The following is a 16,420-nucleotide window of genomic DNA, read 5'->3' as shown; positions in this document are numbered from 1 at the left end:
AGATTTTTGGGGCGATAGGTGCCTCTCGTGAGGACGCTGTTTCACGAAGCCTCATCAGCCCTTCGCTACTGCCTCTTCCACTTCTCCATCCAACTCTGCTTCTCCTCCCCACAAACCATCTCTGACTCCTGAGTCTCTGAACTTCATGTCAGTGAGCACGACTCTCTGATAAATCATGCCACCCTGCCTGCACTCTCTTTTTCCCTCCCTCCCCTCACACAATACTTCCTTTGTTTCACCTGAGACTTGGAATCTTTCAGTGGGATTTGAACCCTCAACCTCTCCCACTGAAGTGAAAACCGCAGACAGGATGTTGGCGTCAGCGTGAACTGGATTGGAAATGATGAAACGCAGGTAAAATAACGCTGACTCAGCTTTCCTCATTGAAGCTCTTTAATGGTGGAACACATGTTAAACAATGAGTCGATGACACGCTTGTGTTAAAACTCTGCTGAAAACCTTGAATCCAGACTCGAACACTGGTGTAGTGCATCGCAACAAGTGTGGTTCAAATCAAAATGTACATTCAACATGTTTTAGTGAAGACGTCTTAGTACAAAATAAAAGCTTTAGGCAGCGCCGCAGGCTTTTCAAAGTAAAAGCAGGTGAGTGTTCTTGTTAGGTTCTGAAGCGTCTTGGCGCATGGATCTGCTGTGACGACCGGGACCAGGTCCGCGGCCCGCTGCTGGTCTGAAGCTGCAGGAAGACTGAAGTGACGCCGACTTTCTTCCGGGGATGCTCTGCAGGACGAGGGGGACTGACGGGTGTCGAGGGCAGCTCAAGTGTCCTTGTGCAATGTTTGATGAAGATGAAGGTACAGAGGCTTCTTGGTCAGAAGCTGCAGTTTCTTCCTCTTGAAGTCCGTCGGCTTTTTGTACCTGCCAGAGACACAGGTCAGAACCTGCAATTCCACCCGGTGCCGAAGGGGGGCGCCAGGTGTCCAGAGGTCTTGTTTTTCTACATCAGGAGCAGAATATATCGCCAGGATATTTCACGTTGCAGTCAATATATTGAAAACACGGGCACAGAAAACACTAAAGTATGAAACTATATAAATAGAAATAACAATAAATTCAAAATATATAAGCTTACACTGTTATGTATGTAATGATTGGAATCAATAATATTAGATTCAGTAATTATTTTTATTTTTGCAGATTTTTTTTTTTGCTTATCACTTTTTTTTAATTTATTCCAGTGAAAAAATGCAAAACGGTTGCAGCTTTGAAAATGTGGAATTAAAAGGAGGGAAAATGGAGAGAAATATGCAGGCTTCTGAACAGTGGGGTGAGAACTCAAAAGCACAAGTTGCAGGTCACCAAGATGGCGACGGTGTGTCAGGTAGCGGCCAAACAGGGACACGCCTTGTTATCATGTTTCTTTTAACACGGTCAGCTTGATTTTGTTCCGGTTTTTCTTGTAAAGAGAAACAACAATTTTCTATTGTTAATTTGTTTTTACTTTTTTGTAAACTTTTTGTAAATGACCTGTAATTTTTTTTAAATGTTTATCAAGCGTTTTTATAGACATAATGTTCTGCTTTTATTTTTATTTTTTTTATTCATTTTTATTTTTATCAAGTTTTTTTTTGTTTTTCTTCATGCAGCTTTTCTACCATTGACTTTCAGAAGGTTTGTGTTGTTTTTACCCCCCGTTTTTTTCTAGTGTTGAGCTTCTTGTTCTCTGGTGTATTTTTCTACTGTCGCCCCTCATTAGAAGTGGATTTATCCTGACGTCATGAACTTTATAAAATCAGCCTTTTGTCTATGATACTCTCCTCTTTGGTTTTCTTCAGTCGACGCTCAGAAATGTTCTTTTCAGTTGACCTACTTTCTGAGGGTTTTTTTTCGACTGAGGAGGATCTTTTCTCTGCGGTCTGACCTTTTCAAGGACAAACCATGGATTCACTGGATGTTAAGTCAGCTACATGTCTTTGTTCCTGCCTCTGAAGCTGAGACCTGCCTCTTCTCTAAAGTTCAACTCTGGAGGTGAAGGTTCTGATCGGCGCTGGGCTCTCACACACTCACAGCTCGATGACGATGGGCCCAGGCTTGATCTCGTCCATCTCCATGAAGGCGAAACATTTTGTGCTGGTGAACCTCTTCTTGGGTTTATAGTGTTTGAATTCAAAGAAGATGGCGGCTCCTGGAAGCGGATTGGAACTCGGTCAGGTCAGGCGGGGTGGGGCGGGGTGGGGGGGGGGGGGGGGGGGGGGGGTGAAGCGGGGGACCGACCTTTGGGCAGCTTCTCCACGTGTCTCTGGACCTCCACGTCCACACTGAAGTGAATGTAGGTGTCCTCCTTCTTGGTGGCCACCGGCGTGTCCTGCACCGGGTTCAGGTCCACGCCGTTACAGTCTGGACACAGGGCGGAGTTCAGAGCCGAGGCAGGCGGGAAGCAGTGGGGAGACTCAAACCTTTGACGCTGACAGTCATGTACGGGTCGATGCACTGGCCCGCGTCCTTCAGCCCGATCTTCTCGATCCTCAAGGTGAGCAGCGACATCCCGGGTTCGGAGGGTAACCGTGGCAACAAGGTACCTGGAGGAGACACAAGCTCTTCACTGAGCTCCCTCTGATCAGCCTCCTGTCAGACTATTATGGGATGTGAGGGAGCGACAGGGTGCCGCTCCAGACAGACAGGAGTGTCTCATCAGTAACAACAATTATTCTCAAAATACTTGCTTAACATATAAGGCTGCTGCACATGAGCAGCTGTCATTTAATTTTAAATATGTGATACATTTATGTCTGGTTAGACCCGTTATTAGGGCTGGTATTTCACTTTTATGGGTATCGGGGGCAGCAGGCCAAGCACAGAGAGCCAGACTTTCCTCTCCCTATCTGTCTCTAGTGGCTCAGCTCTTTCTCATTGACTGAAGACTATCCATCTGTCCAGCTCCAGTCCTCCCTCCCTCACTCGTGAACCAAACTTCAAATCTCATAAAGCACCACTAGAGCCTTTCAGATTCGACTGAAACAGGCGCCGGCAGCTGTACCAGTGGGTCGAGGGGCGAAGGCTTCTGCGGATCCCACAACTGCTCCTGCGTCCTCCTCCTCCAGCTCCAGGTTCTCCTCCTCACCGGGCGCCAAGATTTTCCTGGTCAGTGGATGAGGACATGAACATCAGCAGGTCACGTCAGGTTAGTACAGGGCGGGGTGATTCACCTGGAGGGCACCGGCTGGACGTCGAAGGGAAACTCTTTGTTGTACGTCTGAATATTCTGAAGAACTGCAGGGGGCAGAAGTTAAAGAACATCTGAAGAACAACCGGGGAACCGCCCTGTCTCACTCACTGCTCTCCACTTTCTTCAGCTCTTCCAGTTTGAACTCGTCTTTCGTCTGTGTGTTCTATAGACACAAAGGAGATTCAAAACAAACACATTTTTACACTCATTTTTGATCCAGTAAATTACAATTTCACACTTCATTAAATCAGAATGGAATTTCATGAGCTAAAATGAAGTTCAGATTTGACAGCTGACAACACACCTGTAAACTGGCACTTCTCATCTCCAGACATGTTGCGATCTTTCCCAAGGTTTTCTAAAAAAGATACAACACTCAAATAAAAATCTGTTTTTAAGTAGAGCTTTTTGTCCTGGGATAATGTCCTGGGTTTTAACCAACTGACAATAGAAACAGAAAGAAGTATGAAGTTTTAAAAAAATGCTGACGAGACAAATCAAGACTTTAACCAAATAAATAATTTTTAAAAATTTATATTTTTTCCCATCAGACCAATAGACATGAGTCCATGCCAAACACTGTGTGAGACCACTTTACCTTCTGCTCCTCCGTGAAGTCTGACGATGTGGACTGGACCTCCTTCTGCAGCTGTCGGGCCAGTCTGAATATTCACATCAATAAAAGTCACAAGTTTGTAAAGACAAAAAAACTTTTCAATTTTTTTTAAGAATTCACACTTACAGAACATTCCTTCAATTTATTTCACCAATGTAAATGCTTCTTTAAGTCGATATATTTAGCATAAATGTTAAGGATTTTATAAATATCTTATTAAAAATGAACCGTCCACTGTCTAGATGGTTCTGTTTTTATTCACATTTAGTAGTATATCATATGTCTTTATCTTTATATGTGAATACACTGTAAATACAGTTTAGATGGTTCTTGTTATTTGCACTTAGTAGTATATATATTATGTCTTTGTTTTTATTTCTGTCTAGCATGTTTGTTGAGTAACATTAGATGCTTCCCATTCTCTCTGTTTCTTCATTACTCTTTAACGAAATCGGGCAATTTCCTTATCTGATTCTGAAATATATTCGATAAATATACATTTAAACTTCATCCTCATGAATGTGGGGAACAAAAGAGAAATTGCAGTGAATAAAATAGATTTTTTTGTGCCACAAAGTGTTATAGATTTTGATGCACAAATAAAAATCATTGTTAGTAACGCTGTGTGTGACGACACTTGTTTGTGTTCGAGCAGCTCTAGTGGTGACGTTCTGGCGGTAACTGTCATGACAGTTATTTGGATTCGAAGCCCACGTCTTCTGCTTCATGATCACCTTTAAATTATCTTGATATCACAAATTCTGGAGGAGAGTTGGTCATTCAAAGTGTGCATTGCTGTGTTTGCAGGTGACATAAAACTGAAAGGAAGTTACTGAACTCTAAATCAAACGTTTCAAACGGGCACTTCCTGTGTCTCACTCAGCCCAGATGTGGGCCGCTTCAGGCCCCCGACCCGCACTTTGACCAAGCGAAACAATGACGTCATTGTTGATGTGAAGTCATGTGCTGCGCACAGGTGTTCATTCATGCGTTCACAGCGAAGGCGCGCGCTCCGGCACACGCGCACATCTGCCACATCATGAGCAGCTGTGGAGCGAACACACCCGGAGAGTCCGCGGTGATGGGTGAGGCGGCGCGGGCGCGACACTCACATCTGGTACTCGTCTATCGCCTCCACCAGTTGTCCCCACGAGTCAAAGTCGGTCCCCTTCCTGAAGCTGGCGTGCCACTTCTGCACAGTCTTGTGGACTTCAGACATGGCGGCGGGGTGGAGACTGTCAGGGCAGCATCGCCGGCGAGGAGCTTCCTCCGCTGGGGCTTCGTGCTGCTGCGTCGTCCGCTGTGGCGCCTGGTTGGGCCCCGTCCCGAGGCGCCCTCACGCACCCGCTGCCACCCCGACTGAACCGAGCCCTCAAGTTCTCCTGCCGACCAGGAAGCCTCATCCACCGGAGAGAGGAAGTCCCGCCCACAGCCGCGGATGCAGCAGATTTGAGGCGCGGGGTGTCCCGAGTGGGCGGACACCGGATGTCAAACAAAAAATCATTGAATTTAACAAAACCATCTTTTCAGCCGGAATGAATTGAGAAACCCGCCCGCAGCGCCAGCGTATTTTTTTTTTACTTATTCATTTATATTGAGGTTGGTTGATGTTTTAATGGCATTTTTTAGTTTAATTTAAAAAAAAAAAAGTCAATTCAAATTAAAGTGAAAACTGAGCTAAAAAAAACATTTATTTTTCAAATAGCTGACTCAGGTACAACACATCTTCTGCCTATTACCTTTCAAGTTTGATACGAATCTATAAGCGTTCCACATCCAGAAGCAAACTGTTGCAAAATGTTTTTTTTTCATATTTTATAGAAATAAATCAATCAAATATCCAGCATAATAATATTTTTGGTTCCCCTCGGTGGTCCCTCGGACCAGCGACCCCTCAACTAAACCAAATCAACATCACCAAGGCGTGTTTAACCCCCTCATCACATCTGACTGTGAAAGAATTGGACATTTCTGTCAGGTAGCAGTTTTTAAGATTTTTTATCTTTTTCTGTCACTAGAAGTAGGCCATTCCCCGATAGCATCTGGCCTTTAATATTTTTTTATATATATTTTTCAAAATTTTTTGCCTCTTTGGAAACTGCTTTGCCGTTGCTTAAATGCTTCAATTAAAAAAAATAAATTAATCTTTCACTGGACTTTGCCGATGAGGATTATTACACCACCACACCAAGGCTGAGTTGAGGAGTTTCTCCTCCGTTACTGGGGAAGCAGAGACACGCACAGATGTTTGGGTCAGCACCCTTCTTCTATATCTTAAGCCTCAATTTTGTAATATAAACAGATCCGAGCCACTACTGTTGTGCCACTGAAAACATCCCAGCCGATAACAAGTGCAAGAACAAGAAGGTGAGCTGCTGATCATTTCTCCTTCAAAATACCAAGAGTGGGCTGCTGAAGTTTGAAGTGGAGCAGCTGGAAGACGGGTCGACATGCAGATGTAGACTATTAGAGCTGGGTGAGTCTCCTCACCGACCTTCCACGAAGGGAGTAGCCTGAGTTAGGATCACGTCCTACGGATACCAGGAGACCTGAGTAAGCCCTGTCTGAGGGCCAGAGTTCATGAGACTTCACAGTACCAACTGCAGTCTAATAAAGTGACTCCAGATCAGTCACCACAGCATGAAATCAGCAGCCTTTATCACACAACTGTTCTCTGAACTGCAACAAACTCTGGCTGTCAACAGCTATGGATCCCTCAGCTGCACCGCCTCCTCCATCATCAGCCTCCCCTCCTCACCAAGTGCCAAGATTTTCTGATCATTCATCAACTAAGGGAACCTCCTAAAGTGATGTCCGGTCTGGAGAAGCTCAGGTGATTCTCTTGGAAGGCACCAGCGGGATGGCAAACTTGAATTCCCTGTATCGTTTTTTTTTGTTGTTTTTTTCCAAGGAGATAAATCAGAACGTTTTTGATACACTAAGTGGCAGTGAGCACACCTGTAAACTGGTTCTGACAGAAGTTTTGAAATTCTGACTTTCAAAGCTTAAAAGAATTGGACGAGGAAAACACTCAGGGAGCGCAGACCTCCACGTATCAGGAGACTGCATGCAGCACTGTCTCACTGCAGTGAGGATCAAATACAATGGTAATGCAAGATTTCAGACTTGTGTGAGGTCAGATCAGATGGATGTTCACCCTTCTGCGGGCGAGTCACATCACCCGTTTTAATGGTTCTTCAGCGCCACAGCGTGTCATGAAATAAAATCATTTTTTGTTAATTCTGAAGAAATAATTGCCTTTCAAAACAAGTTACTCAAACGAATAAGTTATTCACTTCATGATCAATTTGCACGAATGTACATGAAGTGAAATGTCATGCCAAAATACTCATATTTTTCATGGTGAGCAGTAATTATTCTGCAGACATTGTTTCTGTGCCTGGGTTTAGCTGGTGAAAGCTCAGGTGCGGGTCATGCATGATCAGTTAGAGATGACACACAAAAAATAAATCACAAAAATGACCGCCTCAAATCATGTCATCCGTGTGCCAAATCGGCGCACACCTTCTTTGTGTGTGTGTGTGTGTGCTTTTTTTTTATTTTTATTTTTTACACGGAACCTCGTGGCCCCCCCACGGTGCTTCATTGAGGGACCATTGAAACAGTAAGCGCGCCGTTTCAAAATAAAGGTTTTAATTCCTGGAATATGAAATAAACAACAAAATCTAAGTGCCCGCCACATACTTAACAACATTAAGAACTTCAAAGACGTCCTTTAGTTAGTTTTGAACAAAAATAAAGTCAAAATCCTTTCAGTCGTCTGACTGTTATCGTGACGTGGAGACGTTTATTTTGGTGATGGATTGCCCGCTTCCGGTATACGTCGTACTTTCCTGCCCACTGATGAAGAAGTCTTGGACAAAACCACTTAGTTTTTGTGACAAAGCAACCGCGGAAATGAGATAAAGATGGAGAAACCGTCAGCGCAGACGTCCTCGCCGCCGATGGACGATGGTTCGGACTCGGACGTGTTGTGTTTGAAGAGAGTTGGTCGAAACTCCGACTGGCTTCGCCTCTACGAAAACACCGAGGTGCACATTGCTACCAGTCTGTTAGCTTCAGAAACTCGTCCGCGCTTCTATCAGAACCGTGTCCCGGTCAGCCGGGCATGTTCGGCGCGTTCACTCGCTGCTCCTGCTAACCCGCTAACTGTGGTTGTGGACCGCAGGTGACGCTAGGACGTGGGGTGGATGCCACCTACCAGCTCTTGTCTCCGACCTGCCCGCTCATGATATCCAGGCTCCACTGCACGCTCAAGAGCCAGGGGGGGACGCTGACTGTCACCGACCAGAGGGTTTGTTTGCACACCTTTCTTTGCACATCTTTCCACGCAAATACACCCGAGCCTTCCTATAATGATACATGCCTACAATAATATGCTCAAAATAATCGAGGGGTGTTGGTTTTGGGGAGAACAGTGGTGAACCAGTGACTATTAAATAAGTCTGTAGCTGTTTACCTTTGTTGAGTCACTAAGAGGTTCCACAGAAAACTATAACTAGTAATGCATATCTGCGTTTTGGGTTTGGAGTTTCTGTCAGTGAAGTTAAAATCCAGCCTCCTGTGACTGAGTGTGCCATTTCAACGCACGGCTGGAGATGTTGTGTCTGATGTTCCAGCGGTCCATTTCTCCCTAGTTGAAGGGCACGTCACCCTCTAGTCTGGTCATTTCTGCTGCCTCCACAAGTCTTCTCCTCCCACAAAACTCACCTTTGTAGGTCTGCTCATTTCATCTTCATGTATTTTCTTGTAGACTGTCGTTTCACGTTTCCCTGTTGTCGGCTATAATATATTAGTCTCCACCTGCTGAGGCTCAGTTTCAAAATATCGCTTAACTCGACACAGGTGTTCACTATTTTTACAGCTCTACAATCAGACGAGTCACGTGTTTATCGGCCCGTAAGCATCACATTACCGACAAATTGACTGATGGTTAAGATAGTCGTGACTAGTGCACTGTCAATATGGCTGTAATATATCACATAATTGTTGTTTACAGCGAATAACATACGTTTTTCTGTTTTGCAATGATGATTTACAACACGTGACTGTGTGTTGGTTAACCTGAACACATCACTCATGACGCTAGTCCAGGCCTGGCCAACCTGAGGCTTCCGAGCCGCATGGGGCTCTTTGCCCACTTTCATGCGGCTCCTTACAGAATGAGCCACGAACTGGCTGCGATTTTGGTCAAGTTGCTATCCAGATGATTGTTTATACAGGAAATAATACGAAAAAGTAAGAACTATTCCAACAAAATATTGTTCAAAGACTGTGACATCAGTTTAACTTTGAAACATAAACTATAAACCTGGCCGCACGTGCTCCAAGTCGCCACCCCCCGGCTCAGAGCACGTTCAATGCCGATGTGAGCCACGGTCCTAAGACCGTCATCAGATCCACGATCAACACGATTTAACATGACCTAGTTCCACGTTTCACTTTGTCATTCCCTAAACTCAACGTATGGCATGTGTTTCACCTATTATTCATTGTTGATCATCGTGGAGTCGTCGTGTTTAATTCAGTGGAGTGAAGATGAGACTGTCCAGTCTGCAGCGTCGCTCACATAACACAGACTGGGGTGATGTTATTGGTGACATGAGACACGTAAAAAAAAATATATATATAAGTAAAATAAATGTCGCACACATTTCTATCTACGCCACTTGATATTCCGATTTTAAAATGTATGCATTTTAAAAATACATGCACAAGAGACATATGCCGGAAGCGAAGCAGCAACCTTGTGACATACAGGGATGTGCTTTAACTACACTATACTGCCGCGAAGTCACGTGACCAGCTGTGTGAGGTGAGCCTTAGAGCCTTACATATTTGTAGGATGTGGCTCTTTTCAGCAACACAGTAAAACAATGTGGCTCCTAGCCTCTGGCTGGTTGGCCACCCCTGCGCTAGTCGGTGACTAGTCATAGTCCTTAGTTGCAGCCTTGTTTTTATGATAGGCTTGTTTTACTGCACAATATTAGAAAGGCATCTTCTCACCAAATGTATTATTATTAGTATTACGACACCGCCTTGTGATGGTCAGGTACACTTGGAAATTATTTGTTTTGGCAGCTGACGGAGATTAAAATGTAAATTCCTCTCTGTTTTTGACTTGTTTGTTTTTTAATTAAGAATGCTGATGTCTGAGTGAAGTCTTGCCACACTTGGATTTATTTTCATTTAAATTAATTCTGCAATGCTCTTTGGAGACTTGAGGAAGCAGAATGTGGATATCACTGTCCGGCTTCCTGTCATAAACAAAACAAAAAAAAATTCACATTAAAACACAGATCGCATTAAAGGGGGGCACTGGTTATCAGCACTGGTTTTAACAGTCCGTGAAAGATGACAAGACTCAACATGAGTTTAGGGACAGCTGTTAAGTCTCTTGTTACGACCGAGTGTGTTCACCACCATGGGATCTGTCATAGTTATATACAGATATTTCATTCCATATACAAAATTCTCAACAGAAGCATGCACCAAACTTTCTAATAGGAAGGGAGCTTTCAGTAGGAACTCTGACCCGTCACTTCCGCTCCTCACAAGTATCTTACCGTGCAGGAACATTATGATTGTATTCACCTTAAATGCAGCAAGTTAAATGGCAACATAATTATTAACTATGCAACTATGTAAACACCAAAAATGACACACCTGGAAGTTTGTTCAAAGCCCGATGAAGAAAATAAAATTACTGCAGAAATTATTTCATGATGGAAACAATACTATGCTACTACCTCAGGCACTAAGTAAATTCTTTGGTCTTGCAGCTTTATTGGTCAACTGTCAGGTGTTTGATAGCTTCATTGGTCTGATGTGACGGTACAATGAAGCTTGTTAGCCTGTAGAAATCCTTAAACTGGCCACAGGGTTCCAAGCTTGTGAAACACGTAGCGTCAGAAATGACTCAGAACTCAGGGAGGGTAGCGTGAGAGGGAATGTTCTCTTGTCCTTGAAACATTTGGACTTCATTGTAGCAGGAGAAACAAGCTTGTTTCTGTTTTCCAGAGTCTGAACGGGGTGTATGTGAATGGAGTCCGCCTGCCAGCAGAAGAACCCCACACACTGACGGTTGGGGACTCTCTCAAACTGGGCGTTCCAATAATAGGGACGGAGGTGGAGTTTGAGTATCAACTGATCAAACAGCCACTCAGTAACATCAAGCACAACCTGGCAAAGGGACCCAAAGCTGGCGGCAGAGCGGCACACGGCCCGAAGGTGCACAAAAGGAAGCTGCCGGCGTTGGAAGTGGAGGCGTCAACGTCCAGACCGAAACTCTACCGCAGCTCCTCTGCGGACAAGGCCTTGGCGCGGCCCTGCCCTGTGACCCTGGTGAAACTTCAGCAGGAGCCGAGTGTCGCCCAGCCAGAGGACACGGATCCCATTAGGGAAGTTCTTGAAGTTGCCGAGGACCTGGACGACTTACAGACGTATGTGTGTCGCCTGCTTGGATTATTATGAACAATAAAACCCGTCGTCTTGTCTGAAGTATAGAAGACTCCAGATGGAACCTTGTGTGGACCAGCATCTGAAGTTTGAACTTCAAGTCATTTGTTTATGTTTTCCGACAGGTTCAGTCAGAACATTGTGCTGCTGAGGCAGCAGGTGAGCAGCACTCGGAGGCAGGTGGCCTCGATGAACAGGGAGCCCCAAGAGAGGGACAACCCAGTGAGAGGGAAGCAGGTGGAGGAGCTGCAGAAGCAGCTGGAGACTCTTCCAGCGAAGATGCAGAGGATGGAAGCGATGGAGAAGACCTTCGCTGAGACAAGGAGACAGCATGAGGTGGAGACATGTCTCTGTGTTGGGTCTTGATCTCTGACTGACAGTGATGATGCGCTTTCAGGAGCAGAAGACGCAGCAGCAGGAAGAACTTCTGAAGAAGCAGCTGGAGGAGGCCCTGCAGGAGGTACAAGGTGTTCATGCAAACCTCTCTGTTTCTGGTGCGTGTGATCAAGTTTGTGTTTGACGTCCAGCAAAGGAAGGTGATTGAAGAGCTGGCACATTCTCGCCAAGGCTTTGAGGAGATCCTCTCGGCTAAGAACAAAGAGCTGGAGCTGACGAAGGTGCGCTTCATATCGGCCTCTTGAATGTGGAGACAGTGGAGCTTCAGCAGCCTGTTGCTCTATTTCAGGAAAAAGCGCGAGCACAGAAGGAGGAAGTTGTGACGCAGATGAACGAGGTGCTGGAGAACGAGCTCCAGTGTATCATCTGCTCAGAGTTCCTGATCGAGGTGAGAACTGGAGTGATCCAGGAGAGGAAGAGGAAGAAGACTCACTGTCGCCCCCCACCTCCCTCCAGGCTGTCACGCTGAACTGCGCCCACAGCTTCTGCTCCTACTGCATCAGTCAGTGGCGCAAGAAGAAAGACGAGTGTCCCATTTGCAGGCGGCCCATCGTGTCCCTGACTCGCTGCCTGGCGCTGGACAACTGCATCAACGGCATGGTGGACAAGCTCAGCCTGGAGATGAAGACGCGGCGCCAGACGCTCATCTCCGAGAGGAAAGGTGAGAGGTCCGTCTGCATCCTTGTGATCGATAGTCAACCGACTCAAGTGTTGAGTCAGGAGTTTATTAGTGTTGGAAATACAATCCCAGTTGCAGCGACAGTATATTAGCTTGTAGCTTTTTACCTCAGTAATAACAGTTTTAAGTGTTAAGCCAACACTTTGTTTCATCAACCGGATTGACTTTGCACAATGGCCACTCGAGGTTAGCAAAGTTTCTATCAACAGAAAACAAAAAATGAGTCAGTGGTGAAAAAAGGAAACTGCTATTCTGCTTGCGTTGGTTTATTATACTTGGTGGCCAGTTTCACACTAAAAAACAAGATGACTATTTACGATAGCATTAACTGCAGAGCTGGAGTGATACAGTACAATTTAGGGTTCTCCTCAGCACTTACCCTGTATAGTGGCCTCTACGCTGATATTTTCCCAGAGTAGGTGGAGGTTTCCGCTTTTTGTCCACATGTGGTGAAGCGCCAGCGCTCCCTCACCTGTCAGTCTAGGAGGACTGACAGGTGGTTGTAGGGCGTCAACACCACCCCTGGTGGAGAAACACCCTCCACCAAGAAAAAAAAACTGGGGTGAACCCTGCATTTGACTCGTGTCCAGACCATTATTTATCATCATGGCCAGTAATCTGACTTTTTCCTCGGCAAGCTGAGGAAACAAGCTGTGAAATCAAGACAGTCTGTCTCACAGCGTGCGTTCGGACCCCCACAGAGGACGCGGCCCGTCCTGGCACTGCTCGGCTCTGACCCAGACGAGGTAATGATGATGATGATACTGTTGTTGTTGACTTGTGTTTGTGGAATCGGCGGTGGCTAGCTAGCAGTGCTAAAACACTTTGAGCTGTCGTCGTGCTAGTTAGCGCTAACAGATATGCTACATTACCAGCCATTCAGCTGACAGGATAAATGATGGATCAGCATGCAGCACCAAGGATCTGGCTGCTTCATTGGGATTCAAACCCTCGGCCTCCTCCGCCATTACTGCTATTCTCAAGAATATCGTCACAGAGCTGCAGCGTAGAAAGGAAGGCGAAGAGTTTTAGGTCGGAAAATGTCATTTCACGGCGATAAATCTACATCAACTTCGGCCTTTTTATAGAACTTTGTAGTATATAACAATGAAAGTGGACTGCTGCCGCGTGGGTGCATGTTGTTTTAAACTAACACCAGCATGTGTGAAAATCACCAACCATTAATGTATGTGTCTGTTTCAGGATGAGCTGGACTTATATCAAGAAGAAGTTGCTGCCCTGGTGGCCGTGGTGAAAGGAGGAGGAGCTTCTCTTCAACCTTGTTTCTGAACCATCAAGTTTCAGTGCGATAAGCTTTAATTTATTCATGTTTTCAAGTGTCGCTCTTATGTTCATCAGATCTGAAATATGATTCCATTGTTTGGGATCTTTGCTCTCAGGTTCTGAATGTTTTTCATGTTTTCATTTGCGTTTATCATGTAGCACTTCGGATCAGGAATTGTTTTAAATGTAGAAATGTTCTACAAATAAATACTCCCTTGACTTTTGGATTTGTCCTGTATTTATTGAGTCATCATAGGTGTTGTCAGCTCTGTCTTAGTCGGAGCAGAACCGAGGACAGGCTCTTGTTAGAGCCAGCTGAGTTCGCCTACAGCCTGTACACTCAAACGGGGGATAGACTGCGTGACTCTTTAAAAAAGTGAGCACATTGTAACTTGGATATTTCTGTGATCGATTACTTTGAAGCCTGATGTTGACATGTCGTTTCATGTACACCAACCTGTTACTTTCACTGTCTGAAAGTCAATGAGTTACACTGTTGTCTGAAGTGTATATTTGTGCTATTTATAATGGAAATAATTCATGAAATACAAGAAAATATGTTGTTCATTTTGGTAGTATAATACAGAAATCGAATTTCTTCAACATGATAATTCATTCTGCAAATAGTCATCCCCCTGATCTTTATATTTCGGATGGAGAACTTCAACAACTACCTTGTTATTGAGATGCTTTCATGTCTGCGGCGGATGTTTAAGTAACTTAAAGTGCTATGTGGAAACGGAAACGGTGTAACGTAAAAGTTGAATGATTTTGTTGGTGGTCTGTTGGGACGACTGTATTTACAAGTGGTCACGTAAAATTTTGTTTCCATAAAACAAAATATAACCGTAATAAATTGTGTGTCATGTCGCTATGGTGACAAAATGTGGATTTACCCACGTTTTGTAGATTTCGAGTCCTTTCTTCTTCACGTCTCTGTTTCAGAAAGGAACAAGGTGGCGGTACTGCCATCTGCTGTCCGTTTTGGCTCATTACGCAAAAATATTTCGAGTAATAGACAATAATTATGAAGCATTATTTATAGAGTTCAATTAGAAATATATTAATCAACTAGTGCAGGACAATGATTTTGGATTTTAAAAATGAATGATTTAATTTCTCTTTTCAAGGATAAAGCCTCCATAAATGAAAATAAATGTAATATCACAAGTCTCCAGTCAGACAATTTTCAACAGAAACATCGACTAAAAGCCATTTATGAAACGGCCTCTGTTTTCTAAAATCACCTAGAAAACAACCAAAGATTGATGTGAGTGATGTTTGTCTACAGCGCTGAGCCCCCCTGAGCCGACAGTGATCCTGGACGACAGCAGCAGCAGCAGTCTCAGCGGCAGCAGCTTGGTGTTGACGGAGAGCAGCATGGACTCTTTTGTCTCTGGAGACTCGGACAGCAGCGATGAAACCAGCCTCACGGACACGGGCAGTAGCAGCAGCACCAGCGAGCTGGAGTAGTTTCAGCCTGTGAGTTCGAAGGCCAGACTGTTTTTTGTGTTCCTGGCCAAACGAATGGTTCCTGGAATTCGGGGTTCTCTTTCCTCTTTCATTTCACTCAATAAAGCTCATGTGGCGTTCGTTCGCTCGACGTCCGCCGTTTCTCACCTGAAACCTGATCTCATCGACTGTCTCCAAGGGGTCGTAATATTGTGCCCTCTTGAGTTGATGGTGGAGAAAGTGCTGTCGATGAGCTGAGGTCAGTCACCAGGTTTGGACAGTGCAGGAGGAGTTTGTTTCTCTTCTCAGCTGGGAACGGAATGGGAATGGACATGCTTCATGTTGAGCCACTCCTTTGTTTAGGATCACTGTCATGATGGAGAGTCTCCACCTCGCATGACTGTGAGATGGTGTTCTTTGTTCTCAGTGGGAAACATGATGGTTAACACACTTGTCTCCTTGTAGAGGAGGCCCTTGCACGACTCATCAACCCAATGTTTCTGCCAAAATCTTGAGTCTTTCATGAAGAATAAAATTCTCTTTTTCACCCTGTAGTTGTTCAGCTCACCTTCAGTTGTGGTCTGTGAAAGAGATGGACTGGCTCCAAAAGCACCACAAAGAACATCCGCGCTCCATCTGCCAGTTCAGTTCAGTCCAAGTTCTGCTACCAGCAGGATCAGGCAGAGCACCAGGTCCAACTGCAGCAGATGAGTCACACAGCCTCTGATATGAGCTTCTTGTTTTAGACTCCTGACATTATTGTCACGTCTAACAGCATGATGCTGCAGTGGTCAGTGCTTCAAACCCAGAATCTTTGTCTGTCCTTTTTTTTTTTTTTTTTAAGTTTCTTGTAGGAATCAGAATCAGCTTTATTGCCAATGTCAGTGAGGATCCCACCAACTAGGAAAGTGCTTTGGAACAATGTGCAATAATGAACAAAACATAATAATAATATAAATAAATAAAAATAAACAATAGTAATAGAAATAACTAAAAAATAAATAACCCAGAAACAACAAGGGCTGTTCACGAATCCATCAGTCTGACGGCCAAATATAATTCAATATACAATACAAACTTTACTTACAAGCTATTGTTTGTGTATAATGTTGCACAAAATCATTTGTTTGCATTTCACCTATCTAATTGCAAAATCCCAGTTAATTTTCTCTTATATACATTTGCCAGAACCTCAAGTTACCAAGTTAATTCATTGTTGTTCACCAATATATAGCTCATGCGTTTGTAATACAGCGAATGACGAAGGAAAAAACGGCTTTTACTGTTTCGGCGTTTATTATTTCGCATCATTATTTGATGTTTTCCAT

At 44.4% G+C, this 16,420-nt stretch overlaps 2 protein-coding genes across 11 annotated transcripts; one reads left to right on the top strand and one right to left on the bottom strand.

The window, feature by feature from the left end:
• Positions 1-360: 360 nt before the first annotated feature.
• aida (axin interactor, dorsalization associated) lies at positions 361-8,228 on the bottom strand. Of its 2 annotated transcripts, none has more exons than XM_053882194.1 (10): positions 8,025-8,228; positions 3,785-3,848; positions 3,491-3,544; positions 3,295-3,349; positions 3,167-3,230; positions 2,998-3,098; positions 2,417-2,539; positions 2,235-2,357; positions 2,028-2,145; positions 361-878 (listed from the first exon to the last, which is right to left on the bottom strand). In XM_053882194.1, exons 3-10 carry the CDS (start codon positions 3,509-3,511, stop codon positions 779-781), a joined length of 705 nt encoding a protein of 234 aa, XP_053738169.1. In that variant the 5' UTR covers positions 3,512-3,544; positions 3,785-3,848; positions 8,025-8,228; the 3' UTR covers positions 361-778. The 2 variants fall into 2 exon arrangements, with proteins under 2 accessions (XP_053738169.1, XP_053738167.1); XM_053882192.1 differs by lacking the exon at positions 8,025-8,228 and adding an exon at positions 4,915-5,230.
• On the top strand, positions 7,630-15,786 carry rnf8 (ring finger protein 8, E3 ubiquitin protein ligase). Of its 9 annotated transcripts, none has more exons than XM_053882181.1 (10): positions 7,630-7,854; positions 7,992-8,117; positions 10,844-11,265; positions 11,407-11,617; positions 11,679-11,741; positions 11,809-11,898; positions 11,967-12,065; positions 12,134-12,338; positions 14,932-15,122; positions 15,648-15,786. In XM_053882181.1, the coding sequence occupies exons 1-9, from the start codon at positions 7,732-7,734 to the stop codon at positions 15,111-15,113; spliced, it is 1,521 nt and encodes a 506-aa protein (XP_053738156.1). In that variant the 5' UTR covers positions 7,630-7,731; the 3' UTR covers positions 15,114-15,122; positions 15,648-15,786. The 9 variants fall into 9 exon arrangements, with proteins under 9 accessions (XP_053738156.1, XP_053738159.1, XP_053738161.1 ...); XM_053882184.1 differs by lacking the exons at positions 14,932-15,122; positions 15,648-15,786 and adding exons at positions 12,995-13,102; positions 13,560-13,874; XM_053882186.1 differs by lacking the exons at positions 14,932-15,122; positions 15,648-15,786 and adding exons at positions 13,058-13,102; positions 13,560-13,873.
• The last annotated feature ends 634 nt before the right edge of the window (positions 15,787-16,420 follow it).

This window comes from Synchiropus splendidus, chromosome 12 (assembly GCF_027744825.2).
Source record: "Synchiropus splendidus isolate RoL2022-P1 chromosome 12, RoL_Sspl_1.0, whole genome shotgun sequence".
Taxonomy (NCBI): Eukaryota; Metazoa; Chordata; class Actinopteri; order Syngnathiformes; family Callionymidae; genus Synchiropus; species Synchiropus splendidus.
This window is presented reverse-complemented; position numbering and strand designations above follow the sequence as displayed.